Source organism: Rhamphochromis longiceps, linkage group LG6 (assembly GCF_057381845.1).
Source record: "Rhamphochromis longiceps isolate RC_006_pf linkage group LG6, R_longiceps_female_GT1.1, whole genome shotgun sequence".
Taxonomy (NCBI): domain Eukaryota; kingdom Metazoa; phylum Chordata; class Actinopteri; order Cichliformes; family Cichlidae; genus Rhamphochromis; species Rhamphochromis longiceps.
Window position 1 is genome coordinate 18,217,095 of NC_140562.1, and position 12,696 is coordinate 18,229,790.

Genomic DNA, 12,696 nt, shown 5'->3' on the forward strand with positions numbered 1-12,696 from the left:
CTGACTGGGGTTTGTCAGATCTCTGGTCAAAACAACTGCCCGCTGTTGTCTGTTGTCATAATACTGTTTGCTAAGCACTGTGAGCCTATATCAGAGACAAATATAGACTCAACCTGACAGGACTGATAACATTTACAATCTGCTCTGTGCTGTGATGCTGGCAATGCTGCTGAGGCTCACAGATGTCATCTTGCAGGGGGAGCATTGGGCTGCTTGCTGTTTGTTAGTGCAGTAATCTTGCCACAAGTCATGTGTCATAGGCAATCCATATCACACTGTTAATAAAAACGAAGGTAAAAAATAAATAAAAATCATTTTTAATGCGACATCAAATCTAAAAAAAAACGTATCAATCTAGGCCTGTGGTGCATGTTGCATGCTCAGCAACATGACAAACTATCTCACTGTAAACATGTGTTCTCATGTAAACACAGACATCATATAGAATAAGATTGCAGATGCCTTCTAATCCACCTTTTACATACTCTGACGCAAACGCTTGCACGTACTCACGCACACACACCAGGAGAGGCTCCTAAGTTGCACACTTCCACACGTACATGCACACAAAGAGGCTGCCCAATGTGTCTCAATCTGGCCAGCGTCAGATAACACGCCTTGTGAAGAGTGAGTAAGGTGGCGAGAACTGATAGCGCCGTCGAGAAGGAGAAAGGATGGAATCTGGTCAGTGGTATCTGCATCTATACACAGTGTACAAATCTATACCATTTAAAATGCCCACAAAAAGCTATTCACACCCACCTCACACCCCTATATGCGCACAAACTTCCCTCTCCTTCTCCCTTTGCAAGAAAGCGCCACAGCACTTCAAAGGGACTTTGCCCCCAAACATCACAAACGTAGCACGATACAGCCTGACCGCAGCAGAAACGCTGGTGTACAAGGGAACTCTGTAGTCTTTGTATATGGCTTCCCCTGGGAAAGCTGAGAAGGAACACGATTGGGACTGAGACACAGGCGTGATAGATGGAGATACTAAAGAGGAAAAAGTGCTGTGACAGTAAGATTAGGGCTGGGCCATATTATACCGTTCACGGTAATACCGGTATAATGTTAGGCAACGATAGGAAAATGAAATATCGCGATAGAATGGGAGTAAAACGCGCATGCGCGGTGCCTTTGTTTTCATACGCACATGGCCGATTGTTGAGTGAAACAGATGAACCAGAATTGGTTTGTAAAAATGGTGCAACTTCCGTGATGTGGAACTGGTTTGGTGTTTGTCCGTCAGATACACAACAAAGCACATTTTTTTGCAGAACATGCAAGCGGCCGTTGTTATTGTCATATTTGTCGGACTAAGATGCTCTTAAATCTGGGAGTAATCTGGGTCCTAAACTCCGTATGCTTCAGGTCAAACAACACTGCAGCATCACTTAGAGTTAAAAACTGTCTAAATTCTTTCATCTTTAATAAAACGATCAGCATTGCTGCTTTACCAGGTGTAACTATAAAGTTTAACTTCCAGGCATCCATGAAAACAAAATGTATTACATTTAACTGAGTTAGAAGTTAGCAGGAAGCTAGCGGAAGTTAGCTCGCTAGTTTCGCTAGTTACCTAAGCATGATATTGCATGTTCTGACTGAGAGATTTCTGAAAAAAATCAAACGTACAGCTCTGCTATCACTTCCAACATAAATGAAGACAGGAAACTAAACAGCAGTGATGTTTGTAGGGTTACTGAAGTTGGGCTAGCTGGTATATAATGATGTGCTACGTGATCGCTAGCGACACAGCTATGTTAGCATAACATAAACAGTGAAGCTGGAGGACGAACGCTAACACTTTTCCACTTATAAAAGTTAACATGAAGGTTCTTCATGGTTAGAGACAAATGCAATCGCATGGCAGGATGCTGTAAACGGACCAAACTTCAGTCAGGAGAACAACTGAGATAATCCATCCACAATGCGAGGTTAGTCATTAATATACTGCAACAACATGGGAATAGAGCAGCTGCCAGAGAATTCAACATTAATGAATCAATGGTACAGAAGTGGAGGAAGCAAGAAGAATGAGTTTAATAAAGTTTGATTTATCTGACTGCTTTGTTTCGCTTAATGTGCCTTATAATCCCGTGCACCTTATGGTCCGAAAAATACGTACTGCACACTGCAGTTTAATGTTGCAAAGCACCTCTTTTTAACTTCAGTGGATATTATACATGGTTATGCTCAGGATATGTCAGCACATTTCTACTGGAAATGCCTTTTGGTTAAACTTTCAGCAAGGAATTTGCATTTGCACTGTTACATTTTTATAAAGCTTTTAATGTACATAAAAACCAGCTTCTTGTTTAAGTGAAAATAAATGGAAGGTTGTCTTTTTGCGCTAGTAATGTTGTGGAGTTGTATTTTGTCTCGCATCAATTATATCGTCGGTTATATCGTTATCGCAAATTTTCAAATATATATCGTGATAAATATTTTTGGCCATATCGCCCTGCTCTAAGTAAGATGATGGTAAAGAAGATAAGTGACAGTGAAAATCTAGGCGGCTAAGGGAAATGGTCAAATTTAGAAACCAGGTTGCGGAAGGGGGGAAAAATACAAATAAAAGATGTGACTGAAAAAAAATGAGTGAAAAAAGTGATACAATAATGAGCTTTGATACTTAATAAGGTAAAAAAAAATCTATGAGAAAAAAAAGCATGAGTAAATAAACTCAACAGTCGAGTGAGACATAAAGAGAGTCTTTGTAATGTGGACTGAGATAACAGAAGAAACAGGAGACCAGGAACAGATTGTGAGCAGAACAGCTTGAGGTACTTCTGCACGGCCAAAGGAGGATGCCATATAGCTGGAGACGGGGTGGGGGGACTGGGCTGCATGCCGAGGCTGCCTTGTTGGCGCAGCTCCTGGCTATGAGGTGCCCGAGCTGGAATGCGGCACCCCTCGTCTACATCAGCTGATACTTCAGCGACGCCTTCATAGATCTACAACGGTCATACGGAAAGAACGACAGACTGGCCCACTGTTTTCCAAAGACCTCCCACAAACCAGAGGCCCTCATACTGATATTACCACTGGAGTCCCCAGTGGGCTGGATTAAAAATCATTTTCAATTTTCATCATGTCATTTTAATTTGAAAAAAAAAGATGTACAAGAACAAAAGCGTATTTAAAACAGTGCCGCCTGAATTACAAAACACCTTTTTTGTGAGGTATTCAGAACAGGACACGGGGGGGCTTTTCATTGTGCTCATTGTCCTCCTGTGCCATGCGTAGGAGAGGAAGCCCCCCTGCCAGGTGGCAGGTTCTGGGCAAAGGGGGGCCGCTGGCACCGAGTACTCAAACATGTTCCCAAAACAGGATTAACAGAGGCCACTATCCACACAGGTCCAGCACTCCTGTTTGCACTTTATTCTACCCAAACAGAATTATCATCATCTCTGAAGGCATAGCCAAGAAAGATAAAGATTTCTGGAAAAAAAAAACCTGAAAAAAACAGAAAGAAAGACAAAAGGGGGCTAGAAAAAGATGGAGAACAAAAAGAAAAGGAAAAAAACATTCCTAGGAGAAAGAAAATAGGGCCAGCACGTCTGGCAGCACAGCTTCCACATGACTTTGATTTGAGGAATATATACCGGTAAGTCCGACTCTTGAGGTTTCATAAGGTGCTCTGTGTGTGTGTGTGTGTGTGTGTGTGTGTGTGTGTGTGTGTGTGTGTGTGTGTGTGTGTGTGTGTGTGTGTGTGTGTGTGTGTGTGTGAGCAGATCTAATTTGCAGTGAAATTCTGTGGGAGTTGTTTTGGAAATAAGCAACATATTATCCCCAAAGAAAACAAAGTCATACTCAACAATTAACAACTCATTTGCACGTTTTCCTGCTGAAATCCTGTCTTCTTGGACTGATTTTACTGTTGCGAGCACAGAGGTGAGCAAATTCATTACTGTTTAATCCCAACATTGTACAATCGGGATGATTAGCCGGGGGATTTACATTACTAGGCCATCAAAAGCAAGCAAACCTGCCTTCAGGCGTAAATTCATACATTTCACTGTAGCCTGACACATTATTTTAAAAATCGAACACGATTATATAAAACAGCTACAAAAACCATTCACTTCCCAGTAAGAGTAGAGCTGACAGTGAAAGAGAACTATCCCCTGACGCCAGAGCAAATGGCGTGAATGCCATGACAAAACAAGGTGGTAGCCAAAACACTCAGATCACACAGTGTTCCAAATCTTCAGGGCCTTTACAACATTCCCAATAATACGGGACAGTCAACCGGCATTCATTCATTAACTCATGTCAAAACTTGATCCTATCCCAAGGACCTGCGGTTCTTTTTAATAGCAATAATATAAAAAAAAAAAAACACGGAGGCAAACACAAGTCTTGTTTATAATGATTTGGGGGGTTTTTTGTTCTTCTTTTTGTGTGAGAAACATTCAGTAAAAATAATTGCTCGTTTTCACTGTGATCTATATTTTTGGACTGTTGGTTCAATTTTCGATATTTTCCCTGCTTTTTAAGATATCAAATGAATTGTTTGTTCTTTGCTATTCCTGCCTTTAGTTTAGTTTTCAGCAAGTAAATCTGGTTTGATGAGATTGAGATCAGGTTAAACCATTAAACCACTTTGCTGCATTTGAAAAAATAAATGAATGGGCAGAAAGTACAGCTGCTGCCTATTCTTAAGCTTACACTACCTCGTTATCGTGGACTCAAATAAAAACATAGCTACCATATGGAGTGTGTTCTGCTGTTGGTGGAAGTGTGAATGAATTTTTCTTTATCATGCAAAAGTATCCTACGATCATCCACCACTGTTGTCTTTATGAATGTCCAGGATCTTTTGATTTAGCCAACTCCACTCTACCACCGTATTCTGATGATTTAGCAATTTGTAATGTTTCTGCTCTCTCTAAGATAAATTTGCTTGGATTCTGCAGCTCAAGCAGTGCTCCTTTAACCACATGTTGATGTTTTACTGCAACAGCTTCCAAATTCATAGGGTCAAATTCTGACCCTACATAATCGAGTAGCCCACATCTTTGAAATTACATTTCTAAAAACACAAATCCCTGATAAACTGTGCAAAAAATGGCAGTTAATGCAGTTAATGCAGTACTTTTGTTCAATCTCTCAAATTAAAAAAGAGAGTCTCCACTTTACTCTCATATTCATAATATCACTGTAACTTAATATGTCTCTATACACATTTTTAAAAAAAAGCATCAGTCTGGAAACATATATGGATCCAACTATTTTTAGTATACAGCCAAACTCTGGTAACAATATTCTTTACAGACAGTCTGTATACCTCTTTCAGTCACCGTTTGCCTGTCAGCATATCTAAAGCAGCTGACCCACCTACAAATGTGGTTTATGGAGCGCACACATTCTGTAAATCCTATCCCTCAACAGAAAACAGCTGACGTACAGTGGCCAGCTGGGTATACAATATCATACACAACACTCATATGCAAGAGAGCAAATAAGTCACAGCTTCAATAGCATTTACATAAATAAACACATTTAAAACCTGCAGCCAATGAGAAAATGTGTGTTCTGATATACAAGTGATGCTCCTTTAACCTGTTTCAAATAAAGAAACTCATGGCTAATATGGAATAAATCATACAGCTGAGCATCCTTCAAAGTCATCATCACTCAATATTCTGCGAGCTGCACATGAAATTTTTCAGATTTTGTGAAGGACGGCACATTAAAATGAGACTATATACTGGACTTCCATTCCAAGAGTTCAGTTTTTACTGCACGACTTAAAAACACTAAAAGCTGATGAATACAATATTTTTCTGATATACTTTTATGCAATATGCTTTTAAAAAATGTCATGGCATTAGCAAAAGTCTAGATGCTTGGAATTCGTACAATTATATACAAAAACTGAGATTTTGTGGGGTTTTCTATATAAAGCATAAATGAATCCATCCCCTACACTTGTAAAAGGGCTGCAAGTACAGAAGGTCCTGCTGAAAATCAGGCTACACTGAGAATTAGACCTTTTGAATAGGTTAACCTTTGAATGTGATTAATTGACTTAAAATGTCACTGCATACAATATCACTGAGAGGCTTTTAAATAAGTGTCTGTTGCCAGGGCTTTTAAGAAAGTGCTTTGCAGGCGGATGCAGAAAACAGCAACTTTGTGAGTGTTTTTTAAGGTTTTGCACTAAACTAAAGGACGTGCTGCTTCCGTGGATGAGCTGCAAAATGCCAGTGAAAGAAGTGCTTCATCCAAGGCTCAGTGGAGCACAGTAGCCAGATGATGAAAGGCTTTATTCATACAGAGTGACAACAAATAGATTCTTTTCCAGCTACAGTCCTCTGATGCTCCCCTTTGAGGACAAAGGACAAAACATCGTGAATGCTGCCATCACACATGACCCAAACTACCATGTAAAAATGTTCAAAATCTCATGGACAAGGCATGACCGTCTGCACAAAGACAACTTGCATGCTCAAAAGCTTTTATCATGGCAGCTCAGCTTTGGTATCAGCCAGGGAGCAGCATACTGTATCTGTTGCATATTTAGTTATTCATTTCATTCAGAAAAGGCCGAGGCAATTTGTTCCTCTCGGAAAAAAGAAAGAGAAGGTCCACAGGTTCAGGGAGAGACACAGCAGAGGGGAGGAGTTGAGCGGGCTCAAGAATGCACACTTGAAAAAAAATAAAGACAAAAAAAAAGACTTTGGCTAGACAGCACCATCATCACAGCAGCTCCGCATCAGGAATGAGACAATGGAAGATTCCTGGTGCTCAGTGCGCAACTGTGAAGGGGGAGAACAGAGGAAGAAGAGGAATGCCGCCTACCCCTATGACGACTTTAAAGTGGATTACAAAAACTTTCTTTCTCAAGTTTTTTTTTGTCTTTTTGGGATGTACATATATATATATATATAACCCAAAAAGATAACCCCCAGGAAATACAAATTTACAACCAGGATATGGTTAGCAGAAGCTTTTCAGCAGCAAAGAAGCAACAAAAACATCTGGCTGCTCGGGCAAAAGGTTAAAAGTTCACCTACACTCACCTCTGTATTAAAGGGAGTCACAGAGTTACTAGTTGCCAACAAAAGAAAATTAAAAATTCACTGAGCAAATATAATATTCCCACATAAGACCCTAAGTAAGCAGTTACCAGAAGGGTATCGATCCCCTTTATTCAACTCTTGCTAAGTGACTAAAGCCCACTTTACTAAAATGTTTGTTCTTGCTGTTGTTGAAACATCTGTCTTCATATCTGATAAACAAAAAAGTAAAAAATCCTCATGCATAAACACAGGCAGCGCCATATAATGGAAAAACCTCACAGCTTCGCCACAACACATCCCATATCGTCTCATTGGTTTTGTGTCTCAAGTCATTTAGGTATATAATGAGGTTCACACATACAAAACGCCATTTTTCCTGCTCAGCTGAATGCAATGAGAGGACATCAACATATCCCAACAAACAAGACAGTTTAGCGCCCGCTTCACTCATTACCCTCCTCTTTACTCGTGCAATTTCCCATGAGGAAAACAGAATCATGACAACTGCCTCATCAGCCTCCAACCGCTTCATTAGTGTTTCAATTACCTGGGTGCTGACAGTTCGTGTCCCATCCGTGGCTTCCACTGTCAGGTTGTAATTTGATTTCTGCTCTGCGTCCAGGGGCCGCGCTACAATCAAGGTTCCGCTGGCCTTGCCCACGTCAAAGCGGCTGTCATAATTACCACCTGTGGAAGAACATGTTTTTTGCACAAACATGGAAAGACTGAAGATTAGAGACATATCACTGTTTAGTTCTGTGCATGTAGCAAGGTTATATAAACATTAGATGGGGGCACAGAGATGGACACATAAACATCAATTTTCTGCTCTGCTGGAGTCGAAGATAATGAACAGATACGCTTACGCTGATGTCATTAGCTATCGATGCAGATTTCCTGTTCTAGCTAAACATTCCCCACATAATAGCCATTTCATGCAATTAACCAAAACGCTGAAAGTATGGGTACAAAAAGGCAAAGTGATGATTGGATAACAACACGACAGACATTTATAAAAAAGACTTCTGAACTGTAATGGTGAACCTTGCTACAAATTGAAGCTCTAATTCACACACAGAATGAGGAGGAGGGTTTCCTAACCCCTGTGAGACTTTTAATCAGGTCACAGGTTTTAGTGGAAAAATGTGGCACAACATCAATCCCATAACACAACACAAGTCAACCACAGCCAACGGGCAGCACCAACAGACAATGCAGGATGATCTCTTAATATAGCACAGCCTATTAGGAGATCTCAGCAGATACCTTCTGCTGTACAGTTGTGGTCACAAGCCATCTGAAGGATGTAAAACATCTCAGTATCCTCTATGCCGTCTTGCAAATATCCAACCAAACAGAACATTCCAGAGGAAAAAGGGAAAGCAGTGAAAGAGCACGGAGAAAGAAGAGAAGAAAAAGAGATGTGTCAGTCAGACATTGATTAGAGGAAAGACAGGCTGGGAGGAAGGGAGAAGAGGCAGGCATTTCCAAACACAGCCTTTTTAAATCTTCTCATGCACACAGTGCCTACAATACAAAAAACAAAAGCAAACAAAGATGAATCATGTTTTAACACTTCAAAACACAGCTGCTAATTAAAACTGTAAGGAAATATACTACATGTCAGCCGCCTCACACAAAAGAAGCTAGGAGGAGTATCAATATTTATCGATTATGGCCGACTGATTCATGATGCAATTCGGTTATTTCAACCAACAGCTTTACAAAAGACAGGGAGCTGTAACTGCACGAGCAATAAAACGGAGAAAAATGGCCTCAAGTTTTCACACTGGCGAGTAAACTGCTTTAAAGAAATACAGGCTCTAACACCTTTTAGGCATATTTAGGCTGATTAAGAAACCACAGCTGCCACGGAGCTTACATAAGATCTCTAATCTTCAGCTGAAACATTTGTATTCACCTTTCTTTTTGCTTGTTTGTTTGAGATTATTTACAGTCCAAATGGGGGGGTTTATGTGCTTGTTTTGCTCATTTCTGCATGCCTACTAACATCATTTTCCATATGTTAAAAAGTGGGCAGACAGAACTTGTGCTGAAAGCCAAAATGTCAGTCACTGCTACGTTGCTAAGACAAAGTAGCAATCAAAGAGGACATCGGGCATTATTCGCTATTATGACTGACCATTTACACCGGAATTCTCTGTCATAATGTACCTGATGTTTGCATCTTTATATGGTGTACATTTAATGGAAAAGTGTCTTTAATATGGAGAAAAATATAGAGAAAGATTTTTAAAAAGTTTATTTATTTGCATTTTGGGTGTGTAAGACAGCTAACATCGCTACGAAAGGATTAATGCCGGCTGCTCAAATGAGTTATCAAATGCAATCTTATATAAGAAACAACTTAAAGCCTTAATGCACTATAAAATATCTCTATTTAAAGTTACTGTTTCTAATCATCCGCTCAGCCACACTACACACATACACTGTGTTAGTACTAAAGTGTTTCTCTATCTATAAAGCAGTAATTGAGCATTTATACAGCATGCATGCACTCAACATGAAATATGAATGTAAAGGAGACCCTACCTGTGATTTCAAACCACACGGGAACATCGGAGGATTCAGTGGCCACGACGCCCACCATGTGTGCCACAGGATCGCTTTCCATGACAGAAAAGGTGAAGGGGGACTCCTCAAAAGCCAGGGAAGCTGCGTCGGCTGGCAGTTGTGGTTTGGGAATCCACTCAATGTGCAGACGACAAGTGGAGGATTTCTGAGGTCGTCCATTGTCGACAGCTTTAATCTAAGAGAGGCAGACAATCGAAGTCTGTGTTACAAACTGTTATGTGATGGTTTTCCTCCAAATTACTTTCTGTGTAGCTCCAGAGGAGTTCATCTCCCTGAAACCCTTCAAAGTTCACTGAGATGTCTGCATCAGGATAAGCAACGCCTTGTGTCTGGACTTCTTTGGTGATTCTGTGTTTTGTACTATAAAGCTACAGTGAGCAACTTTTGGAGACTTGAGTCTGCATATTAGAAAATTAGTATCACTACCAAATGAAATGTTTACAGCTAACAGTGTTCATGAAGATCCTGTTTTGGGTTTTTTTGTTTACCTTGCAGGCGGAAGATTGACAGGCAGCGTTCATTTTCAAACACATAACACTTTTTTCCAACCAAATCTTAAGATACTCTTCAACAAAACAACTGTCATAATGCTCTGACACTGATAAAACTGTCAACAGCCAAAGTTCGATGTCACATCAGTGGCTGAAAAATTTGGATCTTTACAAACACAGCTGTTGAATCACAGCAAAAAAAAGAAAAGAAAACATAAATCCTAAGAATATCTTCTCACTGTTATTGCTAGTGTATGGAACAAGCTCCCAAAAATTGCATATATAAATTATTTTTTCTTTAAGAAAAGTTAAATCCAGCAGTGTGTGCACCAATTAGCATTCAGTGTCTCTTACAGATACTACACTGCAGCTTTAAACACAAAGACGCAAAACAACAACTAAAGAACCGTGGAGACAAATAAAACTTGAGGGGATGAGGAGAGCACAACAATAAAGCAACAAACAAGCATCTGTTGTAAAAGCGCAGTGCTCGCTGAGAGACTCTGAAGCTGAGGACAGAGAGGTAGCCTGCGATTATAGATACTCACTGTAAGTATGTCGTATTCTCCTGCAGAGGAGAACTTCTTGGACGACACCAGGCCCGTCTTGGGCTCGATGAAGAATTTTCCATGTTCATCTCCATCCTCGATGCTGTATGAGATCTCAGCATTAGGTCCGTCATCACGGTCTGACGCAATCACCCGATACACCGGGTACCTCTTCATGGCTCTCTCATTCTCAGGCCTCTCCCGCTCAGGGAGTTGGATCTTGTAGATTTTCTCCAGGAACAACGGCCTGTTGTCATTCTCGTCGAGGACCTGCACGATGATGCGAACAGTGGTGGATTTTGGAGGAACGCCGTGGTCGGTGATGGTTACCTGAAAGGAAAGAAAAAGTATAATTTGATGAGGTGAACTTTAAATCACCCTCAACAGAGCTTATCTCTTCAAGTCACAACAGCCCAAACTGAAGGCAGTGAATTATATCAGCATCAATAACAGAACAGTAAGTATCCTGGGAATTTGTAAAGATTAAGACACTCTGTTACAAAACAATCATACTGCAGCCCCAAATAATTAACAAAGAAAAAAGAAAGAGGCATGCTTTTTCACTTTATTATCCTTTTCTTCCACTTCCTTTTTAGTGAGTGAACTGGCAAGCAGAACTAAAGGGATACTTTGGTTTCTTTGAGGTGGACTTTTATGAGGTACTTTTAGTCAGTGAATCGTCTAAAGTAGCCTGCAGTTTAGAGAAGCAAACAGCAGTGACCTAAAAAATAGTTTTCAAATTTTCACCACTAGAAAATAAATATTATTATGATCAAATACAATCAAAACAATCAGTTGCTGGTCTGCTCCTGTCTTGAGCCGTTATGTTTGAGTTTTTCTGTGATTTCGGTGCTTTAAAAGGTTATTTTAGACCCAAAGTGGCGTATTGAAATACCTCAGTCATACCACAGCGCATCACAAATACGCATGTTCTGCTGAGTCTGGTGGCTCTGATTACAGCCGCTTTAGTTTCCAGCTGGAAAGGACAGTTGACAGCAAAGTAGTAATGTGAAAAACAAGATAAATGCATACTGATTTGTGGCTAAGTGGCTAAAATATGTTTCTGCTAACCTCGCCTACAGCAGTACAGCCTGAGTGCATGGACTCCTGTCTGTTTCTCCAAACTAGGGTGGGTGTAGCGACAACCATCTGCTGACTACCAATACATACCCCCATACAACCACATTTCAAAGAAACCAAACTATTCTTTTAAAACCAATTCCCCCTGTGATTCACTGTCAGAAAGTCTATTCTAAAAAGGAAACCAATTATCCAGCAGGAACAAGTTGTTTGGCATTCTTCTATTGCTGGAGATGGGTTAGTCCAACACTCCGGTCGTAAATTACTTCAGAGAAACATTTTTGAAATTATTGTGTGGAGTTACTAGGTTTAGATAAACATGATTTCTTAAAAAAAAAAAAAAAAAAAAATTCATATGTGTCCTTGTAATCATGGTAAGATTGGCTTGTGAGATAAAAATTATTTTTAATTAGCTGCACCTATTCAGTCTGGTAGCACCCGCCGCACCGACTCTGCTGCTGTGTGTCAAGTATGCACACAAAGATTCTGAACTGCTAATAAACATTAAGTCTAAATACTCTCAACTAAAGGCAGGAGGTTTTATTAAACCCCAGAAGCATTCAGTATAAAAGTCAGTGTTAAACAACTACATCATTAACATGGCTCTAATTTAAGTCCCTGCATCAGGTGTTACTGGTGGCACACTAAGGCTTTGTCACTTCTGCCGTGACTTAACACATCAGTATGACTTTGGACGTTAATGCGCACAGTCTGAGGAGCTTAATCGAAAACAAACAGCAACAGGCTGACCTAAACAAGCACAATTTTTAGAAAGTCCCAGAAAATGGGCTTGAGAGCTTTGCATCTGAGCACTGGAGGAGAAGTGACCATTTCTGTCTTCAAGCTGCAAAACGCTGTAGAAGGGCAGAACAAATGTCACAGTCATTTAAAACCATCTGCTAAGTACTTTACTAAGAGCAGTCAGGAGTCCAGGGTCAGAGACATACCATT

The 12,696-nt window shown here is 40.2% G+C and overlaps 1 protein-coding gene across 3 annotated transcripts in view; it reads right to left on the minus strand.

The window, feature by feature from the left end:
- fat1a (FAT atypical cadherin 1a) overlaps window positions 1-12,696 on the minus strand; it is a 79,786-nt gene that overhangs the window by 30,837 nt on the left and 36,253 nt on the right. For all 3 annotated transcript variants that reach the window (XM_085409534.1, XM_085409536.1, XM_085409533.1), the window contains exons 5-7: window positions 10,666-10,995; window positions 9,585-9,801; window positions 7,579-7,718 (exon numbers count right to left, since the gene is read on the minus strand). In XM_085409534.1, the coding sequence (XP_085265660.1) occupies window positions 7,579-7,718; window positions 9,585-9,801; window positions 10,666-10,995 (687 nt within the window). The remainder of the gene's footprint in view (window positions 1-7,578; window positions 7,719-9,584; window positions 9,802-10,665; window positions 10,996-12,696) is intronic.